We start from the raw sequence: 23002 nt of genomic DNA, 5'->3' as shown, positions 1-23002 counted from the left end.
GTCCCGCTTGCCAGCCTCACGGAAGGCCCCGGATACTCAGCCCACCCTGCCCGGAGGTCCGGTGTGCGCCCCGCGCAGCAACTTACACCTTCATCTTTGGAGCCCCAGGGAGCACCGCCACCTCTCCGCCTGCTCTGCGCGGCCACTCCGTCCCCTGTTGTCCGACCCTGCTTCCTCCCGGCCCGCCTTCAGCACCATCACGGGGAAGGCACAGGTACCCGCTCCGGTCGCCTGGGGCTGGCGAACGGGTGCGGCAGAGGTCTTGCCGAGGCAGCTCCGCCTGGCGCCCCTGCAGGGCACACGGGCTGCGAGGAGTGGGAGGGCGGATCCTCCAAGCCCGGGGCGGGCAGTTCTCGGGCGGGGATTGACCTAAAGCGCTCGCCGACAGGTGCCGCCGGTTACCGCGGGACTGGGCCTAGACCGCCTCCTATTAGGCGTACGTGCGGCCCAGCCCCAACCCGCTACCCGGGAACCTCAGCCTGGGGCCCCTTTTCCCTAATCCGTCCCAGCGCAGGGAAAACGGTTGCGGCCTGCCTCAGGAGGCCAGGAGGGACCGCACTGCACACTTGCGATGCTGAGGGCCGTGCCCGTGAGCGTCGCTGTCGGGTTTGATACAATAGGGGGCAGTGGCATTTTGGCCATTCTACAGCCTCAGGGCGGTTACTATTCCTGTCTCCCGGCAGCTTGCTGCTTGCACAGCCTGAGCAGCAACGCCCAGAACCCCACAGACCAGGAATCTGTAGGAGACCGTTCCGCACCAGGCTGAGTGCTCCTGGCCAATCCCCACCCGTGCCCACACCCCAGCCACACCCGGGCAGAGAAGAGGAAACAGTTGTTCAGCCGCTGTTTATTGACACACAGGCAGGCTCTGCAGCAACAGGCCTGGGTGGGCCGTGCTCGCGGGTGAAGTGGAAGGTGCTGATGGAGTGTTTGTTGATGTCAGCTGAGTGGGGAAGGGAACGCAGGTGAGCACAACGCACACAACTTGGGAGTGGGGGAGATCAGGGGCCCAGATCTGCCAAAACCGGATCTGCAGCTTCCCTTAAGGTCCTGCTGTCTGCTCATGACCCCAGGCCAGGATTGGGAGTTGTCCTGGGGTTGCACTCTATAGGAACCGCACAGTGCAACGGGTGGGGCCATGGGCAGAGCCACATGATGAACAGCAGGGTTCTGGCATGCCCACAGTCATCTTCCAGCTCTTCCACCGACGTCCCAGCCCACCAGTGCCACACTACAGGCCCAGGGAGCACTACAAGCATTGCTGGCCTAATGGATGGGTAGGGGGAAGGGACGGGACAGTGGCTGGGGGAACAGCTGCAGCCTGTCACGGCACCGGCACCACGCGCATGGTGTTGGTGAAGCCGGAGCCAGGGCGCCAGCCGGTCAGCACAATGACCACATCTCCAGTCTTGAAGAAGCCACGGGCCTTGCCTGGAGAGAGAGAAGCCAGTGAGAAATGGGCAGGTCCAGGACCTCCAGACACCATAAGGTGGCGCCAACCTTCTTTAGGCTGGCAGACCACAGCAGGTATATCTCATGCGGGGAACAGGACCCTTCTGTGTCCTGCAAACAGGAGCAGTTCTGGCCAACTTGCTGAGCTTGGGAAGGCGTTAGAAGGAAGTCCAGGTGCCTCTTGCACCTGCCACCCATATGGGAGACTCCCAAGCAGCTCTGCGCTCCTGGCTTTGGCCTAGCTCTCAGCTGTTGGTACCTATTTGAGGACTGAACCAGATGTTCCTGTTAATACTAACCACCTTTCAAATAAATCCCTGGTGTATTGAAACAACATTCTTGCTTTGGGACCTAGGTCAGCAATGAGAGGGGCTTGGCAGCTGCCTCCGCCCCTTTAAGCTTTCCCCTCCCGGCAGGGTTCAGAAAACATTCCCCGTGTGGACCAAGAGGCTAGCAGGCCCCTTTGTCCCTAGAGATGTAGCCAAACAGCCCACACCACCCCTCAAGATGCGAGCCCTTGCTCCCAACCACGCACCAACATTCATGGCCAAGTTCACCCGAAGGTCAACATCCTCAGCCCAGGCCTCTTGGACAGGGTCCTTGCAAACCACAGGGAAGATACCGCGGTAGAGGTGGGCCTGACGGGCCGTCTGATGATTCCGCGTCACAGCAATGATGGGGGCACGTGGGCGGTACCTGGCCACTTGGTGAGCAGACCTGGGACAGGAGACAGGAGGCCTGTGAGCAGCAATCCAGCAGTACCAAGACTTTTCCCCTAATCCCAAAGCTCTGGCCTTTAACACCTGCTGCCCCACCTGCACCCCACAAACCCCTTAACCCCGGGATGAGGGCAGGGGGAGCCTGCCCACACCCTGAACTTTTCCATCTTGGCAGAGGCAACCCTAGAGAAAGGACCCAGTCCTAGAGCAGCCTTTAGCTGATGGCCAAATGTCAGCACAGCGGCCAGCCAAGTGTGGAGTCTCCATTCCCATGCTCTCCTGACCAACCTCGTTCCAGACCCCGGAAACAGCCCCAGCAACTGAGTTCTGGGGTCCAGAACCAAATGCAAGATGTAAGGGGCTGGTGTGATAGCTCAGAGAACTAATCCTCTGCCTTATAGTGTTGGCAAATCTTACTGGCACTGACTGGTTCATGTCCCAGTTTTATTTCTGATCTAGCTCTGCTTATAGCCTGGGAAGGCAGTGGAGGAGAGCCAAGTCCTTGGGACCCTGCATTCATGTGGGAGACCCAGAAGCAGCTCAGCTCCAGGCATTGTGGCCATCTGGGAAGTAGTCCAGCAGATGGTTCAAACCAGATCTTTCTCCGCTCCATTTTTTAAGGCAAATTTTTACCAAGTCCTAAGACGCTAGATCTCAAAGAGGGATTGAACACAGGAACAGTTCTGCCTGAGAATCTTACGGAAGGCATGGGCACCGCCGAGACCAACACTGGCGCCAGGTGCCTCCCAGTAGTTTACTTGTGTGTGGTGGCCAGTGTGGGGAGGGACCTGCAGGAGAAGCAAGCCCCAGGAGCCCGACTGGTGACAGAGAAAAGGCTTTGCTTTCACGGGGAGGCAGCTGAAAGCTCAGACCACAGCTCCAGCTAAAAAGAGCCCCAGGGCGAAGGCAGGGCTTTCTGCAAGGTCAGCCCTAAAGGATGGTGCTGCCTAGGCAGGAGTGCACCTTGAGTGCTTTGCCCATCCTGGTCCCACAAAGTGGCCCACCTGCCATCAGTCAGGGATGCTAACTCCAGTAGCCTGACCCCAGAGAGCCGGGCCACAAAATGCCAGCATGGAACAACCTTTTTGGGGCTCAACCCAGAGTCCACTGTCCCAACTTGGTTTTTAAAGAGAACAAAATCACCAGCATAAGCAAAGTTGGTCATCTTTGACTGTTTAAAGGACCAGCTTTAAAAACTCCACTTTGTCCTGTTTGTTCCATCTGCAGAAGTGCTTTGGATCCAGACACCCCATGTGGCCAGATCTGGGCTTAGCCCATTCCATCAGCTCCTGGCCTGAGGTGGGTGGGGGGCTTACCTTGGCTCAGCATCACCTGAGCACTGCTCCCGGGCCCCTCCAGCTGGGGTGCAATGGAGCAGGGTGTGCCCCCAGGACCACTTGGCGCCTCCTACCTGCCAGACTTGGTCAGCACGATAATGGCCCCACTGCAGCACTTGAAGGAGGCCTCCACGGCGCCGACGGCGGCGGCTTCTGTGGGGTCGCTGGTAATGGGCGCCAGGCGGCGGAGTTCCTCAAATAATTGCAAGTGGTAGATGGCAGCCTCTGCCTCACGGGCAATCTAGGGGAGCAACATCCATCCAGAGGGACAGAGCTTTGTCAGACCTTTGTCGTGGAGCAGGGGAAGGGGTGAGTCTACAGACAGCAGGTGAAGAACACACCCCAGGAACAAAGGCCAAGACGAGGCCTGAGGTCCAGTGATGAGGAGGCCGAGGCTCCCCTGGGGGAGTCCTTCCCCAGCTGCCTGTGACTGCCTACTGAGCCAGAGGACCTTGTGGCCCTGCCTTGTGGTGACTTCCTAGGCTGCCTTCCTACAGATGAGCAGAGAACAGCTGCACCCAGCTGTGGCATCCTGAAGCAGCTGGAACAAGAGACTGTACCTGCAGCGTTACCTGACCTCGGGGCCCTACCTTCCAGACTCCGTCAGAACTATCAAAGCTGCTGCTAAACACTTATAAGAAGCCTCCACGCTGCCCATGGCCATGGCTTCCATGAGGTCTGTGGAGTGACTGGAGGCTCGAACAAGTTCTTCGAACAGCTTGCGGTGGAACATGGCTGCCTCAGCCTCACGAGCTATCTGTAAGGTTCAGGGGAGGGGGGAGAGGAGGGCAGGAGAAAAGACAACACATGGAAAGACAGAAGGAGGGATTAATCAGGGAGGAAGGCATCAGGGGTTAATGAGGTCATCAGGCAGAGGCAAGGGGACAAGGTCCAGCCAGCACCCTCTGCATCAGGGGCACGTGTGGCACGGCAAGGCAGTGTGGCCATGGGCCGTGGCACCCTGGCATGTTGGCCCGCCTGGCTGGACCTGACCCTCCTGCCTCAAGAAGAAGCAGGCCCCTCCTCACATGGCTGGCTGCCCTTTCAGTGACACAGGGACGCTCACACCAGTGAGCAGCCCTGGGAGGTGGGAGGCCAAAGGCCTGAGAGCAGGACTGCTAGTTTGGGAGGGGCACAATGAGCAGCCATGTGAGGGGACACCCACAGAAGCATGCAGGGGGCTGATTAACATGTAATGATTACAACAGGCATGATACCGGGTGAAGACAGACTGCCCACTCGAACAACACCAAGAATTAGAGAGGAAATTTTAAGTTTGTGGTGATTACATGCAGTTCCCAGCGTCTTAGTGATCAATGGGCAAGGGAGGAGTCAAATGCCATTCATTAATTTCACAGTAGAAGCAGATGTGTGGGAGCACCGAGCGAGTTAAGAACGGAACACACACACAGCCCAGAGGACAGGCATAGGTCGGGGAGGTGGGGGCGTACCTGGTGCTGCCTAGCCCTCCGTCACAGCTCGGGAAGTGCATCAGCACACACAAGCCGGGAGACCTGGCCCAACCCAGGACTTAAGGTGTTTCTCTCTGCTTGGGAAATACCACTTACGGGAGAAAGGGCATTATGACTCAGAATCTTGGTCTCCATTTCTACTCCAGGGCTCTAGGTCACAGGCAGGGAGGCCAGCTTTGGGATCAGTAGCCCAGGCTCTTGGGCGGCGGCACTCTGACCTTACATAAACTGAGGTGCTGGTAGCCATAAAAATCACATCAATGTGCACAGTGACTTGACAGAACTTAACACCAGCAGCCAGCATGTCTCCTCTAACACAGCGTATAGGAAAATACAACATCTCAAGAGAAAGGGCATTGCCACAACTACATGATGGGCTGTGCCAGCTCCGCCAACAGGAAATCCACAGTGCACAGGGCACCAGGCTTGAGTGGTCCTGCCTGACCATCCTCACAGCAGAGGAGGGGAAACCCCCCACAACCCTGGAAAAGAGGTCAGGTAGGCTATGGTCCTATTCAACTCTGGAAGCTCCAGTTCCAGGTAGCTGCGGAGGGGACCATAGGGCTGGCTACCCCTGTACCAGTCTCTTTGTGGCTTTGCTGCCAGTCATTTAAGCTGCACTTCCTTGTCTGGGGTGAGTATGGCAGCTGCACCTTCAACAGGCAGCAAGCAGGTCCCGCTGCAGGCACCATGCAAGGCCAACAACAGGCCCCTATAAGCATTCGACTTAGAAGACACACAAAGTAGCCGAGCAGGAGTTCTCAGTCTTTCCCAGATCAGGCAGGAGTAGGCAGACCCTCTAGCCCGTCTGAGGAGGACTGACAACTGTCCATTAAGGGCATCACGCCTCTCCCACAGGAGCAGATGGAATGTGATCCCTGCACCGCCTCCTTACTCAGGTGAGGTGAGGTGGAGCTTGGTGGCAGCCTGTGGGAAGGCGGCCTAGGCCCTACAAGCCCGGCTGAAATGAAGGCTGGGGCAGGGTAGGCCCCGCACACTCACCAGGTGCTGCATGCGCACGGCCTCCAGGGGGTAGTCGCCCTTGGCAGTCTCTCCCGACAGCATGATGCAGTCAGCTCCATCCAGGACTGCATTGGCCACGTCACTGCCCTCTGCGCGAGTTGGGCGGGGCTTCTTGATCATGCTCTCCAACATCTGGAAGGGGAAGAACCCAGATAAGGCTCAGCTGGGGCCAACCCACAGGACAGGAACCCAGGGAAGGGACATAGGTGGGACAGGGTGCTTGGGGAGGCTACATGCCTGTGTGGCACAGATGACAGGTTTCCCTGCACGGTTGCACCGCCCGATCATCATCTTCTGGGCAAGGAAGACTTTTTCTGCGGGAATCTCAATGCCAAGATCACCACGAGCCACCATGATCCCATCACTGGCCTCCAGGATCTCGTCAAACCTGACAGGGAGGGCAGAGATAACACAGGTCATGTTCCACAGGTGTCCCACAAATGGTGACAGGCAGCTGAGTTCCCAACACCGTCCATACTCCTTATCCCACTGAGGCCTGGGAGCTAAGCCCCAGAGCAATGTCAAATGGGAAACTTCTCAGTCATCAGCCCAGCCATTCTCTCTCACGCCCTGACTCGGGGAGCCGGGCGGACAGGGGCTCACCTGCGCACGCCCTCATGGTTCTCAATTTTGCTGATGATCTTGATGTTCTTCCCTTTCTCGCCCAGGACCTTCCTGACTTCGTGCACGTCAGCTGCCTTGCGGATGAAAGAAGCGAACACCATGTCCACGTCCTGCTCCACCCCGAACTTAAGGTCCTGGATATCCTTTTCCGACACTGCAGGCAGGTCCACAGCGGCCCCAGGCAGGTTCACACCCTTCTTGCTGCCCAGGAAGCCACCGTTCTCCACCTCCGTCACCAGGAAGTCAGGACCTGCGGGAAAAGGAGGAAGTAGGGGAGGCACAGCCACCGGCAGGTGCCTTCCTCCCTGCACTCAACTGGGGAAGGGACACACCAGGGGTTGAACCCACATAACTGCCTTCATACCCCCATCTCCACTCACTGCATAATCTTGGAGAAGCCAACAATCTCTTTGCATCTAAGTTACCTTAGCTTTACTGGTGAAAATACTAATCCTTTTAATATTTAAATAAATTTAGATGGAAAATTTGTCTCTCCACTTCTCCAGCGTCAGAGAGGCACAGTGCTCTCCCCCGATTTGTTCTCCTGGTCAGAGGATGAAGGAGTTCTAGTAGGAACTTCTGGGAACACACAAACTCAATCTTCCTGGAAGCCAACTGAGCTTCCTGTGTGAGTGGAGCTGGGGTCAGCTTGCGACCCTGCCTCCCACACACCTTTCTGCTTCACTTGCAGAGAGATGAGGCCGTCATCCACGTAGATCTTGCTGCCCACATCTACCACCTTGCAGATGTTCTTATAGTCCAGCCACAGGATGTTCTCGTCACACTTGTCCATGTAGGCGTTGTCCAATGTGATCTTGAGCGTGGCACCCTTCTTAAGCTCCACCTCCGCGGTGCCGCTCTGTAAGACACAAATCACCAAGAGTCCAGTTGGCAGAGGACAATATCCAGGCCCCGTGGACACTGGGTTCCAACCTTAGACAAGTTAACAAAGACCTGCCCTGGTGGATGAATGCCCTTCTCAGCATACTTGGATGGATAAGAGATATAAAGAAACCCCTCCTCAAAGTCAGAGTAGGGTCGTAAGAGTAGACTCCTTTGTGGTACCAATCTTAAACAAAGTGGACCAGATCAGCACTATCTCCAGCCAGAATAAAGATCTCACTTGAACTCAATGCTGCCAAGGCGTTATGGTCCCCAAGCTGGGAACCCTGCCATGCCTTCACTTTCCCAGCATACTCACGCCCTTGATGAGTCCTGTTCGGATCTCAGGGCCTTTTGTGTCCAGAGCCACAGCCACTGGCCGGTAGAGGATGGGGTCTGAAGCAAAGCTTTCCGTGGCCGTGCGCACGTTCTTGATGGTCTCAGCATGGTACTGGAGGAGGAACAAGAGGAAAAGTGAGGTCCACAGCTGCTCACTCAGGAAAGGGCTTAGGAGCACCCACAGCTTCACTTCCTTGCATCATCTGGAACTGTCCTCTCTTCCCCAGGATTCACCAGCCACCCACGGCTGGCAGAGCAGGCAACTGACCAGGCTGGGCTGAGTGCATTGGCAATCATTGCACAGCCTGACCCAGATGGCAATGCTGAATGCTTTTCCCCCCAATTGATTCCTGCTACAGTTCAAACATGAAGTTATTGACTTAAAAGGATGAATTGAACACCTCCCCACGAAGGTCACATAGACCTGGTTTCGCCATCACTGTCCAGGGTGTGACCTGAGGAGACAGGAACTGGAAAAGGTGCTCACAGACGTCTTTCTTCAAGCTGCCCTTTTGCCAAAGCACCCCAGCACAAATCCTGACACCTGCTTTCTCTCCAGGCCTTTTCCTCATCACCTGCCACTGCCATTCAGTTAAAAAGGGAGTTAAATCCAGATAAGATGTCTAGAGTTCTCAGATAAGGTAATCAATACAGCACTACTGATAACAGGGTCACCTAATTCAGCATTTTATGGGTTTGGCCTTTAACCACCACTGCCTGCCTATGGGTCACAGCCTCAGGTCTGCAACCAGAGCACTGTCTCCAGGGATCACACTGCCCGAGGACAATTCCGTTTGTCTTTGTAGAGGTCCTTGTAGCAAGTTACAAAAAGTTCTTTCACTATACTGCTGACTTGTAGCAGGCATAATTTATTTTGCATTAATTTAGTTTAAATTTTTATTTGAAACATACAACAGAGACAGAGATTGGTCTTCCATCTGGTAGGTTCTCTGCCCAAATAAATGTCTGCAATAAGCAGGGCTGGGCTCGGCTCAGTTGAGGCCAGAAGCCTGGAACTCCCTCCAAGTCTCTCCCACATGGGTGGACCATCTGTTGCCTCCCAGGATACATGTTAACAAGAAAATGAAATGGAAGCAGAGAGCTGGGACTTAAACAGTGCACTTAGATATAAGACATCAAATGCTCTAAGGATTGAGATAACATTTGAGTTAAAACAGTCAAGCACACAGTATGGGTTATTTTTCTTGCTGTTCCTAGTGTTCCTACCTAAATAGTTTGTTAACTTCAAACTTCTGCTCCTACAATAAGCTTCAAAGATTTTTTCACCTCTATACTGGTGGTCTGGATTTTCATTAAAACCTGTCCAGGTTGAGTATTGTATAGCAGTTAAGATTCCCCATGGGGGGGACCCTGGGCAAGTCTGCCCTATTGCCCGAGTACCCTCAGAGCATGCTCCACTTCAGGTACCCTGGGAGGACACTGGGTGGCTCTCCCCATCCCGAGTACCCTCAGAGCTTGCGCCATTATCTGGGACCCAGGGAGGATTCTGGGTGGCTCTCACCATCCCCCGGTACTAATGTGGTTAGGATGCTGGGGGCAGCTTCTCCCCTTCTCTACCCCAGATACAGGAAGAAAAAGAAAAATGGCTTCAACAATGGTATCATCCACTTTCCCCCCATTCCTCAACCCTTCCTCCCTAATCAGTGGTCTACAACATGCTTCCTTCTCAACTACATAAACATCCCCAAAAGTAAGACTTCACTGATGGGGCCAACTCCATGGAGTAGCATTCAAGCCCATCTATACTGCCAGCATCCCACATGGACCCTGGTTTGAGCCCTGGTTTCTCTGCTTCAGATTTGTCTCCCTACTATTACACTTAGAAAAGTAGCATAAAATGCCAAGGGTCTGGGCCCCTGCACCCATGTGCGAGACCCAGATGAAGCTTCTGGATTTGACCTGGCCAAGCTCCAGGCATGGAGGCCATTCTGGGAGTGAACCAGAGGATGAAAGATGTCTCTCTTACCTCTGCCTTTCAAATAAATACATGAAACAAACTCAAAACCAAGACATCTGCATTTGCCACACTACAGTTCTTGCATTACAGTCCCAAGATGCACTTCTGATCCAGTTTCCTGCTAATGCAGAGCTTTGGAAGGCAGGTAAGCAATGTGTCAAGTGCTCTTGTCTCTATAGAGGCTTTGTTCCAGTCTAGGCCCGCTTGCTATGAACATTTGAGGACTGGACCAGAGATGTCGGGTATCTCTCTCAAATATTTTAAATAAATGTTCAAAACTGCCAGCTAATGAGTCTGCCTAATTTTATTTTCTAGAACGTGAGGCTTTTGTGGTGATATAGAATATTTACATTGTGCATAAGGCATTATGAAACCACATGTTCGGCAAGAACAGAAATTACCCACACATCAAGGTAGGGGCTGATGGCATGGTACCATGGCTGCCAGCAGAAGACACGGGGATGCCAGGATGTTTGGCATACCACTGAGGATGCTACCTGCAGGGTCAGGTGTCGTGGCACAGAAAGGTAAGCCAATGCCAGCACTACCAACATCCCGTATGGACCCTGGTTCATGTCTCAGCCATTCCACTTCCAATCCAACTCCCTGGCAAAGCAGCAGAACATGGCCCAAACGCCTGAGCCACTCCACCCATACAGAAGAAGCTCCTGGACCTGGGCTTCACCCTGGCCCAGCCCCGGCCATAGCCATCAGTAACATCTGTCCACACTAGCACTACCAGCTCAGGCCCATTGCCAACATGCCGAGCCCAGACAAAAGCTCATCTGGGACCAGGACCCCAAAGGGACCACCACAAGCACATGTTGTTTCGTTTCAGAATGCCTCCGAATGCTTCTGTTCTTTTAAAATCCAAAATGTGAGCCCTAGTCCGACAGGTGCAGCCTTTGCCATTTCAGAGCAGGGCGGTGTTGTTTTACTGGGTGGCGGGAACATGCAGCCGGCTGAAAGGTCAGCTGCTCAAAATCTATTTCTGCTCCTGCCCCAGCACTCAGGCGGCCATGGTGGACACCAGCAGCACAGATCAATCGTGAACTGCCTTTGCTCTCCCAGTGCCCGAGCCCCTGCTTTGGAAAAATCGGGATCTAATTCACAGGGAAGCGTCTTTATCACTCTCAGGTGGCAATTTGCCCTGGCTAGGTGTGTCCCTCTCCCCTACATTACAGGACAGCTTGATGATCATGAACAGGGGCCACAGCATCCACGATGAAGAGTCTCATGTTTCCAGAAAGCAGAAATGACCCCATGGATTGCATTTCCTGGGACTTTATTTTTAGTCCAAACTTAATACCAACTTCCAAATGCCAGATGACCCCTCCCCACTGACCTCACAGGAGTGTGCTTTCCTTACTCTGAAGGGGAAGGGCAGAGGTCAGGACAGGTCAACCAGCCTCCCCCTTTGACTCTTCCATTCCTTAGGGAAGCCCCACAACCCTCACAATCCCGCATTTCTGAACACAGCAGTGCCTTTCCTGCTACAGAAACAATCATAGCAGAATGCCAGCTGAGTCGAGCTTGGAAAGGGGTAAGCTGGGAACAGCATGCTGACAGGGCGGGGCACTGTCTTAGGAGAGGCAACCCTTTGCAGCCAGAACCCAGGGAGAGCCAAGGCAACAGAGGCTGCTGCAAAGGCTCAGGACAGTGCAGTCAGCACACTTCGCTGTTCCTTAGTGAAGGCTGACACAGAGGTGGCCATTTGAGGTGGCTGTGGATGGGCTAGTGCACGCCATTTTCCTGGTGGCTGGGAAACCTCGAACTTGGAGCATCTCAGTGAACATGATGACATTCCTCATTTCTCACAAGATGTCCCAGCAGCCACTGCTCCGCTGAGGCTCACCTCATGAGTCCCGTGGGAGAAGTTCATTCGTGCCACATTCATTCCAGACTTAATCATCTCCTTCAGCATCTCCACCGAGCGGGAGGCAGGGCCTGTTATGGAGTTGAAAGCCGCAAGTGTTAATATGGTGTTATCTTATTCCTCCCCCCTGAACATTTCCCCCGACTTCATAGATACTGGTATGTGTCTTGGCTGCTTCACATGCTCACCAATGGTACAGATGATGCCTGTATTACGAGCCGTGATGGGTGGCGAGTCGATGTCTAGGCGGCACATGTGCTCCAGGAATGTGTCCGCCATGGCTGCGTGCAGCTGCTGCGTCTGAATGAAGGCAGTACCAGCTTCACTGTGGGGCTTCGACATGGCTGCTGAGGTCCTGGCTTCTGGGAGACTGCGGACAGAGAGGACTGAGCAGGGTCTGGTACACCACTTGGCCCAGGCCACCTCCTGCTGACACATTTAACTTGGTAAGCATGCTCTGTGCACAAGCTCCCAGGCAGTCATACTCTGGTCATGCAGTCCTCAAATTGGGCAAAGGGTTTGTGGGATCCGGGGCAACGAGGAAAGGACGAGGAAAGACCGAGGAAAGACCTCAGCAAAAGAAGCTGTACATCTGGTGTGGACACGTCCCAGGGACATGCCATAGGTGGGGCTCGGCGAGGCTGCAGGTCACCCCACAGAAACCCATTGAAGCCAATTCCTTCAGCAAACACGAAGCAGGCTTACTACCAATGCCAGTCGATTTTGTATGACAAAGCCTCACAGCCACCATATGTGCCCTGGCATGGGACAGCTATAAGTCTTTTACACTCCCCACCCAAACCCAAAGTGATTACACCGAGACCATCCCTGTCCGAGGAGTCATCCTGGCTCTTGTGTCCTGGGTTTCTTTTTTTTACTAACCCAGAGAACCCCATTAGACGTACTCAATACCAAACCCCCTGTCCAACAGCAACAACAAACTCAGTCCAACAGGTTCCCTGAATACAGTCTTCCTTATCAGGAGCTTGTATCTCAAAACCACTCCCACTCTTGGTCAGAGGAATTTAGAATTTCAAAGCAGTTTGCATACAACTAAGGATTACCATAGTGGCACTGGTGCAGCCCTAAAATGATTACATTAACAAGATGGGTGCAGTGTGATTAAATGTTTCTCCCAACCGATGTTGGATACACCATCTCAATTCCAATGCCAAGTCTGACCTTACGAAATGCAGAGGATGGTTCCAGGCAATTAACCAGCCCAGGTCAGGATCCCAACAACTGTCCTGACCTTTGCTATACTTTATTGCTGACTTACAAGGAAACTCACTCAGCTGCTTCAAGGACAAGTCAAAAGAAGCTTCCGGGCAATCATAGGTATCGGATAGATGTGAACTCAGATCCAAGGCTGCTCCTTCTACAATCCCCGAGTTTAAAGGCTTCTACCTAGGTTCAGAAACTGGCCCCTCCAAGGAAGCTGACACTGTAACTCAATAGGTTAAGCTGCCAACTGCAGTGTCAGCATCCCATGTAGACACCAGTTAAGTCCTGGCTGCTCCACCTCCGATCCAGCAGGTGGCCCAAGAACTTGGGTCCCTTCACCCATATGGGAGACCTGAAAAAGCTCCTGGCTTTTCCTGGCCCAGCAGATGAGATATCTGTCTCCTCCTGCCCTCTCCATAACTCTTCCTTTCAACTAAAAACAACTTTTAAAAGGACGAACTAGAATGTAGCCTGCCTTCTTCCCTTCTTGGGTTGCTTATATCCCATATTGTAGCACCTGGTTTGGGACCCAGCTGCTTTGCTTCTGAGCCACCTTGACAGCTGCAGATGATGGCTCAAAGACAACGGTCGTCCATACAGGAGACACAGAATTCACAGCTTCTGGTTTCTGCCAGCCCAGCCCTGGTTGTTATAATCGTTTGGAAGTGAACAAGCAGATGGAAGATCTTTGCCTTTCTGCCTTTCAAATAAAGATAAAATTAAATCTTGAAATTCATGCATTTTTCTGCTAGCCATTTTTTTTAATGATTTTTAATTTTTATTGGAAAGTCAGATTTACAGAAGGAAAAGCAGCCGCGTCGGCTGGAGCTGAGCTGATCCAAAGCCAGGAGGAACCCAGAGCCTCTTCTGTGTCTCCCACATTGGGTGCAGGGTCCCAAGGGTTTGGGCCATCCTCTACAGTTTTCCCAAGCCACCAGCAGGGAGCTGGAAGGGAAATGCAGCAGCAGAATACAAACTGGACCATATGGGATCCCAGTACATGCAAGGTGATGACTTTAGCCACTAGGCCATCGTGCCGGGCCCTCCTGCTAACAATTTCTTAGGAACTTTTTGAAGATCCTCTGTAAAGGATTCTTACTCCTTATTCTCCTCCCTCATCAACCTCATCAACTCTGGACGTCTCCCTGGATTCAGCCAGCTCATCTCTGCCATCTCCAAGAAGGTCAGGTTGCAGCACAGGGCACTAGGCGACTGTCAGCTATGGAAAACAGCACTATACTCCCATCCATGGAGTCAGCAATTTTCAAAACGGGGAAGGATACCAGATAACCATTGTGCACAGCACAGGCCTGACTGATACCTAACTCAGTAACACACACAAAGCATGATCAGAAGGTCCTCTCTTTCGAGGCTTGAGTCAAGTGCTTGCTAGATGGACCTGACCTCCAGCTGTACCACTGCTTCCCTCTGCCCAAACCTGAGGAACCTCTACATTGCCAACAGCATGGCCTGAACACCTTCAGAGCTCCCACGGGGCACAAGGCTGGCTGGGAAGGCAGCATTACCCGCAGTGTCATCCAGTCCAAGGACCGACTGTGAACACAGAAAAAACCCAAGGGGAGGGCTGGAGGAGCTCAATTACCTTCATAGAAAAACATCAGCTAGGACAGGTGCTATGGTGAAGTGATTAACACACTGCCTGGGGCACCTGCAGAGCGCATCAGAGTTCAGGTCCCAGCTTCCTGCTCAGGTACACTCTGGAAGAGGTAAGCAATGGCTCAAATACTTCAGTTCCTGCCACACACGAGACCTAGATGGAGTTCCAGGCACTACTGGTCTATCTGACCCAGCCCCAGACATTTGGGGAAGCAAACCAATCTAACAAATGGGAAATCTGGGTGCTGACTCTGTCCTTAGAATAAAATACAAGTAAAAAAAAATCATGAGTTGATCCTTCCTTGACCAAAGATGTTTGGGTTTCCTGGCAGACCTAGCTGGGGCCGCTGACGATCGGGTCATACCTTTGGTTCTCTGGACTTGGGCTTCCGGTGACATAATGCTCTTTTTTTGGCTCAGGGCGGCTCCTTGGCCCCACTTGCAAAGATCGCTCAGAGCTGAGTAAGGTTTGCCCTGGAGAGCTGCACAAGGGTTAAGGTAGAAGCGGAGAGTGACTAAAGCTCTTTGGAAGTGAAGTTACCTTCTTCATCAGATGTCCAGGTGGTGGCTGCAACTAGACTGAGCTGGGTTACAGAGAACAGCAGGCTCCCCCAAAAATGCAAAGATATGATTAACAGGAAATGCTCAGGTACCCTCTGTGGTGCTCCAGGTCTCCTCCCCTTTAATACTCAAATCCCACCTCCCAAGTCCCTTGAAATCTGTGACTACTACTGCGTTATTCTGCAAGAACCCCGCCCCTCCCTTTCTTGGGTTATAAAGGGGATACCAAATTAAACATACATTACAGGATGCAAAGCTATGTCCCCAAGTTTAAACAGCAGGCTATCTGGGTGGAAAGATTACAGACAGCCTCTTTTTGCTACTGATAAATTTGCTGATACATAATACTCATACGGACCAGGGTAAAACAAAAAATCGTAAGTCACTCTTCTGGCAAGCTGCCCAACAGTGGGGAGCAATCAAAAGAGCGCCAAGCTCGCAGCCCCTCTCCCGGCTGCAGCCCATGTCCTAGACCACAAACGCTAGCGAGGCCACTTTGATGTCTCAACCTTTTCCCACTCAGAACCTCTGAGAAGGAAAACAGAAAAACATGTTAAAAAATGGATCCATAGTACAGCCTCATGCTCCAATCCGGCCAATTCCTTTTCCTGTTTAGTCTGTTCTCACAGGGAAGCCTTTGTGACAAGGTTGTTGGCCTCCAGGACTCAAGGTGCCACCAGCAAACCACTATGCTGGCTTCGAACATTTAAACCCTGGCTTCACCATATTGAATTCAACCTGAAGCCAAAAAAAACCTCAACTTTTGGCCAGGAAGGACAAAAAATGACAAAGGAAGGGTACATGGTATTTTATGATGAATTTATACACCAAGCAGTAGGAAAAGGCTCGCTGGGTCTGACATCACAGTACCCTTTAGCAATCACTTAAGTGATCCTGTATTAAGAGCCCCAGCTGCTCTGCTTCCCACCCAGCTCCCTGGTACTGTGTCAAAGAAGTAATAGAAGACAAACCAAGTGCTTGGTGGCTCAGCTACCCATGTGGGAGGCCTATCCAGCCTTCTGCAAGATCTCAGGTACGTCATTGAAGCCCCCCCGGAACCACACCCACTTCTTTTCCCCCTGAGGCTCTGACTTGGGGCCTCTGGACACAAAGAGCTAGAGCCCTACCGGTGGAACTAAAGGTCTTGTGCCTAGTACCAGCTGCCCATCCCATCAACCAGGTATCAGCAGAAGACACACCCTCTGGAATGGTCCCTGGCCACAGAGAACAACCCGAGCCTTGGTTTTTCAGGGTAGGCCTCCTGGCCAGTTCCTACTAGGACATGCAGCTGCACTCAGGACTGCGTGACTCACTCCTGCACAGACCTGCAGAGGCAATCTCCAGCCAGCCGAGCGAGGCTGAGCCCCTGCAGCAGGGTCCTCCTCAATGCCATCGCCCCTCCGCTGCAGACCCGAGTATGTGCTGCCCGACAGCCACAAGCACAACTGTTAACGGAGCTCCAGGTGTTCTGCCCTTTCCTCTCACCCCAGATGGCTCCCAGAGCTTTATGTAACAAGATTCCTTTGTGCCAGAAACACTCCTGTGGCCATGCCTCAAGAACAGAGGAAGGGTGGAGTGAGGATACCCACAGCCAGAAGGAGAGGCTGTGCTGAGAAAGATCCACACTTCATCCACCTCTCACAAAGACCCCCACCATCTGCCCTAATGAGCCCGGCCAGCCAGTGTGTCTGTTACATCTCCCTGCACCAATCATGTCAAGATCAGCCTATTCGCCCCTTGGACAAAGCCAACAATGACAGACCCAGTGCCCACTTCCTCCTTCCAACATTTCTGGCAGGAGTCCAGAATTCTGTTCCAGGCCAACAAGCAGGCATGCAAGTCTCAGCTTCCACCCGGAAGGCTGCGTTCTGACACACCAACTTCCAGATGCTCCCTAGAAGCCTTCAACAGTGCAACATAGAAACAGAACGTCCAAGGCTGGCCCCAAACAGAGCAGAGCCCAGAGCCCAGGCAGGTGTGGGCGAGCACTGTCCGTGCACACTGTGCACACAGGAGGGCAGTGCTGCTGCTTGGGGCGGGGACGGTCTTCTCTTCACCCCCAACAAAACACACAGGAAGCAAAGCCTGGTGTAATCAGGCTATGCAGAACAAAATGAGCCTGTGTGTAAGCTGAAGTACAAACTCTCAATTGCTCAAAATTTAAGAATATTCTCTTCTTCTATCCAGGCATCTAACCAAGCAACTTAAAACCTCACCAGGCGGCGTGGCCTAGCAGCTAAAGTCCTCGCCTTGAACGCGCCAGGATCCCATATGGGCGCCGGTTCTAATCCCGGCAGCTCCACTTCCCATCCAGCTCCCTGCTTGTGGCCTGGGAAGGCAGTCGAGGACGGCCCAATGCATTGGGACCCTGTACCCGCATTCCAGGTTCCCGGCTTGGGATTGGCGTGCACTGGCCCGTCGCGGCTCACTTGGGGAGTGAATCATCGGATGGAAGATCTTCCTCTCTGTCTCTCCTCCTCTGTGTATATCTGGCTGTAATAAAAATGAATAAATCTTTAAAAAAAAAAACCTCACCAGCTGGAGTCTAAGATCCTATCTCAAACAAGGCTGTGAGAGAGCACCAACAAGCAGATACCACCACCAAAGGCCACTCCTTCCAAGCAAGTGGTACATGGTTCCGGCCTGAGGAGGAAATTGGGAAGTTTTGCTGTGTTCAGATATGGAGCCTCTCTACACGTATGCATGGGGCAGCTGGGCACCAAGTTGTCAGGGGCTTGCAGTGTGATGTGAAGCCCTCCCTGGTAAGGCACAACCAGAGGGGACGATGGCCTCGACCCCCACAGGGTCCAAGCAGGGAGGACAGGGGGCAGGACCCATCAGCTTCCCAGACAGCAGCCTTTCCTCTGACCTGTCTCCCTACTGCTACCCTCACAAGGCGCTGCCATCTTGCTTTCTGTTAAAAACAAAACCTACAAACAACCCAGAACAGGTCCTTACTACTTAATCACATTTTCTTTACACCTTGTAAAAGAGAGCAGAAGCTAATTTAATGCAGTTCACCTTCTCCAACTCATCCCCCCCACACACACCTTCCAGAATTTACTCCAAAATGCTGTTTTCCTTTGGCTCACTGTAAGTGTAGTACAGAGTACCTAGTTGCACACTGAATTCCAGGGGTTGGCAACCTTCAGGGCTGGTCCCCAAGCACACTGTATCACTGAGTAATTATTTCCTTCAGCATTCCGTTTAGGACCCACCCAGTGGGCACAGAGACCTAGCATCTCATTGAAGCTCCTTATCACTCTCAGATCAGCTCCCTGACCACTGCCCTTTCCTCCCCTGGAAGCCAGTCCTCCCGGTTAACCTACTCTGGAACCTCTCCTCAAACACCTCAACTGTCTGAAATTCTTGGGTCCTGAGGTTCCTTTTATTTCTCCTTTCCTCAGCACTGAAAAATGGCTCTCCAGTCTATCACCAACCCACGACTTCTGACTTCTGTGAGTTTCTGCCTTCTCACCCAACACTGATGGGACTCCAGTGTAAGCCCCGCTGGCAGGTGACTGGCAAGTCTTCTTTCAAAGGCTCCTCCGTGCAGGGCACGTGGACAGTGTGTCCTCCGTGCCAGGAATGACTGATAGAGCCGTGAGAGAGGAGCTGAAGAAACCTTATCTGTAGGGTGGTTAATGTTTGCAGGGAACCTTTCTGATTGCAGAGTTCAACAGCAGCCAAGTTGGTCCAAACTGAAATGCCAGGACCAGCAACCTCCCTGGCCTAGTTTAGCTGGTCTTGGCCTCTGGCCCACAGCTTGCCAGCAGCAAGAAATAGCAGCTTAGAGCTCTCAAGGAGCTTTGCGGATGGGCCTCACAGGCCACCAGAGGTACTGCAGCTCTCCCTCCTACGTGCAGCTCTGCACACACCACCGCAGAGGCGGGGCCTTGCCACTTTGTTCAATTGCTGACCAGCCCCCCACCTCAGGGCCAAGCAGTCCCACAGGGATGCCAGACCTACAGCAGGCAGCACACCACCCCACACCCTGGCTTAGTCTCCAACAGCTTTTTTAACAAAGGCCCAAGTAATCAATCAGGCAGTTCAATAATCCATGCTCAATGAACTCCCCAGAATGGGGGAAGGGTTCTAGAACGTGTTCACACAGTCTCTTAGCTGAGGTCTGCAAGACCTTCCACTAAACAGCTCACCAAGGCTCTCAAACAAAGCCTCATTGAAGCTCAGAGGAGCAGTGCATTCTTGCGGTGGACCAGTTAGTTGGGATCTGACTGTGCCCATCTGTAGTGATTCAGAAACATAACCAATGTCCCGTGAGTCATTCTCAACCTTGACTGGGCCGCAGTTCTTGACCAAAAGCGACACATCCCGACTTGCCTTCATAAAGGCTGAAGTTAACATGCAAGTAATGCGAGTCTGGGAGATACAAGCCTGCATTTTTTTCCTCTACCTTCCTGTTCACTACCATTTCCCCATTTCCTACATTGCTTCAATCTTAAGTAATCTACAGCTTTAAGAAACAAAACAGAGTTTCCTGTGCCTCCAGCAAGGGGCAGGCTGTCCGTAGGCAGACCTACCAAATCTGCCAAGTCACAGGCAGTAGCAGCATGAAGTTCTTAACCAGCTAATTATACTTTCTGTAAAACTACTCCTAATACAAGGCTTACCATGCAAGCTGCTGACTGGAGACGAGTGCCTGTGTATTCTGCCCCTGCCCAGTTATCTATGTGCTCCCCATGAGAGGCTCCCATGCCCACCACAGAATGTTCTGGAATGCAGGTACATAGCCTGCGTGATGGGGGGGCACCACAGTGCTTCACCACTCTACCAAGGATTCTAGGGAGGGCTTAACAGGGACCTGAACCACCCACTTTCCCTGTAATGAGCCACTTTTAAGGGCATGCCCCTTCACTGACTGAAAGGGGAGGGGACTTCCAAAGCCACAGCGCCAAGTTCCCCCACTCACCCACGGAAGCAAATTCTCTCAAAAGCAATCAGGTTGAAAGGCTGACTCATCTTCCCCACACAGTCCCCCCTCCAACCCCTACCGACCTGGTGATGGCTGATATTACCCACCATGAGGCACCCCCAGGCCACCAGAGGGCAAATTATTTGCTAATAATGCTACTCCAACAGGGGTTCTGACCTAGCTCCCCCTCAGTGTCTCCCACACTGGCCCGTTGTCTCCAACTCTGCCCTTGGGTATCCAGTAAGGGCTTGAACAAAGCTTAGAACACCAAGAGGAGCCATGGGCAGGGCTAAGCCTCCCACCGCCAGCTCCCCTGCTTTTGTCTACATGTCCCCATTCTCAGGAGAGAACAGTTACACTGCCAGGGTCACCAGGTGACCGGTCCAGGAGCTGTGGTCGGCAGAAAGCCACAGCAGATACATGAGCTGGGAGCACCTATGGGGGACAGCAAGGTGTTCAACTGTGGGTCACGTAGCTGCGCTTTCTTGGGGGACATCTCACTAGAGGGCAAATGCTGCCCTTTCAGCTAGCCATCATGAGGAAAATGGTACCACTGGATTGCACTCGGGAAACCGGAGAGGGACGGAGAAGCCACCTCCTGCAGTCATCCACGGAGTCCCCATGTCTCCCTCCCTCCCTCCCGGGAGCCCGAGGGATGCCGCTGCTCGTCTGGACCCGCGGACGCCATGTGGACTCAAGGCGCCCTCACGGTTCTTCCTCCAGCAGGGGATGCTGCGCATCTGGGCCTGCCCGGCTCTCCGCATCAGCTTCAGCGCGGGAGCCGCGCACGCCGAGGGCACGGGGAGCCTCCTGCCTCGCCAGGACCTGTTCCAGCCCCACCTCCCACCAAGCGGGTGGGTTCCGACTGCGGGAGCCACGTGCGGCGCAGCCATGAGCGCAACTCTCGCGTTACACCTGCGAACCAAGAAGTGGGACCGGACCTGAACCGAACATGGGATGCGGTCGGGATGAAGTCTGGAATGGGACCAGAAGCGGGGATGGGATGCAGCCGGGATCACTTCGGAATCGGGAGGGGGTGGACCAGAAGCGGGGATGCGGACGTGACCTGCACCGAAGGGGAGGGGACATGAGGGAGGAGGGGGAGATGCGGACGTGACCTGCGCGGAGGGGGAGGGGACTGCAGCCGGAGGCGGGCGCGGGTGGGAGGAGGATGGGACCTGCGGGGAAGGAGACCCCAACCGGAACATCGCGCACGTGACCTGAATGGGCTGAGGGAGGCGGGAGGTGGATGTGTCCGGCACGGGGAGGGGGAGAGGGCGGCCTCGGACGATGCGGAGCGCGCGGGAGAGAAGGGAGGACCCGGGGTGCGAACAAAGGAAGGAGTGAGCAAACAGGGAGGAGAGCGCACCCCGGCCGCAGCGGTCTGAAGAACGGAGCAGGGGCTGCGGACGCGCCTTCCTCCCTTTTCCCAAGCCGCAGGGTCCAGGATGCCCAGGAGGCCCCTGCACCGCCCACGTGGGGGGCCCCGTGGTGGACGGGCCCGGGAGGAGACAGGGACGGGGATCGGGACTGGGCCGCGCGCTCACCTCACTTCGACTCTGCGGATGCGCGTGCTCGTCGAGGGCTCGGCCGCTCAAGTGAGAGAGCCGGCGCTGCAGCCTCAAGGTGATCCCCCAGCCGCGGATCCCTCCGCCGCCCTTCCGGCCAATCCGAGCCCGACCGCTGCGACGCGGCCGGTCCAACCCCCTGCAAGCCCCGCCCCTCGGCTGCAGCTGCTTGGGCTGTGGGCCTGAGGGGACTACGTTCTGCGGCGGAAGGACACTCTCTTCTCACGTAGCATTCTTGGAGGCCCCGCCCCCGAACAGGAATCCCCGCCCCGAGCACGCAGGCCCCGCCCCGCAGACCCCTGGGCACCAGGCCAACTGTTCCCCGCACCTCATGCGCTGCACGGCCCCACAGACTGCGTTTAGCTCTCGGCCGCCCCACCCATCCCCGAGGGCTCCCATCCGGCCGAGCCTGAGGGGCACTGTGAGGAGGGGGGGAAAGGAGCAACCCTGGAGGGCTCGAGCTCTGCAGCCGAGTTCCTAAGAGGAGCCCCTCAAGAGCAAGGGTGTGGGTTGGGGGTCCTAAGAAATCTGCGGTCACGAGTTTCAAGGAGAGGGCAGCACCGGTGTAAGAACCGACCGAGAGGGAAGGAGGGCTGCGGTGGGCGTTGCTGCAGAGACGGGCTGCGTGTGCCTTCCTGCCTTTGCCTCCCGCCCCAAGGCGCTCTGATTTCTGCATTATTAGCCAGCAGCGATGCTGAGGGCGGTTATCAGCTGAACAGCTGCTGCTGCTGCTCGCCAGCTTCAGCCGGGTTTGCAGGGCTGATTAAAACGTGAGCCCTTCTTCTTTTCCTGGAACCAGTGGGAGTGGCCTCCTAAATCTGGGGCCTTCATTCTTTTCCTGATTATCTGCCCGGAGCAAACTAGGGCCCAACAGCCAAAGTTCCTGCAGGGAGATAAAATCTTTCCATTTCTTCCATAAGGATTCTGTGCACCCTTTAACTGGACTGTTGAGGTAGTGAGAGAAAGTTCCAGCTCCCGTGTCACCCGTGCTGTTGCTGCCATAGCGGATGAAAGAAAAAACTGCTCATCTTGGCCGTTGAGCTGAGGGACTGCCCGAGAATAGTAGCTGGGGCCAGATGCTGGGATGTGTGGCATTTTGGAGTGGTAATTCTAGATGTGTTCTCTCAAGACTGAGGTGACCTGCTGGCAAGCTGTGGCCATTCAGCTGTGTACCCTGGTCCTTCATCGGACTGTTTGCTGAAACCGTGTGTCGCAGAGATTGGGCTGGACTGTCACGGTGATCCCCGTGGACTGCATTGTGGTGCATGCACAGGGTTTGTGAGTTACTCAACGCGAAGTTCTTAACGTTGTTACGCGCAGCTAATTCCCGCAGCCTAGTTCTTTTGCCGTGAGCCGAAAAACACCAGAAGTGCCCAGGTTTATTTCAGCGGGACAAG

The 23002-nt window shown here is 54.1% G+C and overlaps 1 protein-coding gene across 3 annotated transcripts; it reads right to left on the bottom strand.

The window, feature by feature from the left end:
* Positions 1-828: 828 nt before the first annotated feature.
* Positions 829-21689, bottom strand: PKM (pyruvate kinase M1/2). 3 transcript variants are annotated; one of them, XM_058665443.1, is made up of 12 exons: positions 20035-20135; positions 14909-15025; positions 11891-12072; positions 11682-11773; positions 7829-7960; positions 7300-7486; positions 6607-6877; positions 6241-6391; positions 5983-6135; positions 3583-3749; positions 1988-2169; positions 829-1431 (listed from the first exon to the last, which is right to left on the bottom strand). In XM_058665443.1, exons 1-12 carry the CDS (start codon positions 20082-20084, stop codon positions 1325-1327), a joined length of 1791 nt encoding a protein of 596 aa, XP_058521426.1. In that variant the 5' UTR covers positions 20085-20135; the 3' UTR covers positions 829-1324. The 3 variants fall into 3 exon arrangements, with proteins under 3 accessions (XP_058521426.1, XP_004594708.2, XP_004594707.2); XM_004594651.3 differs by lacking the exon at positions 3583-3749 and adding an exon at positions 4099-4265 and having other exon boundaries at positions 20035-20099; XM_004594650.3 differs by lacking the exons at positions 14909-15025; positions 20035-20135 and adding an exon at positions 21585-21689.
* Between the last annotated feature and the right edge of the window lie 1313 nt (positions 21690-23002).

This window comes from Ochotona princeps, chromosome 6, assembly GCF_030435755.1.
Source record: "Ochotona princeps isolate mOchPri1 chromosome 6, mOchPri1.hap1, whole genome shotgun sequence".
Lineage (NCBI taxonomy): Eukaryota > Metazoa > Chordata > Mammalia > Lagomorpha > Ochotonidae > Ochotona > Ochotona princeps.
The sequence above is the reverse complement of the archived record's forward strand: the minus strand, read 5'-3'. Positions and strand labels throughout refer to the sequence as shown.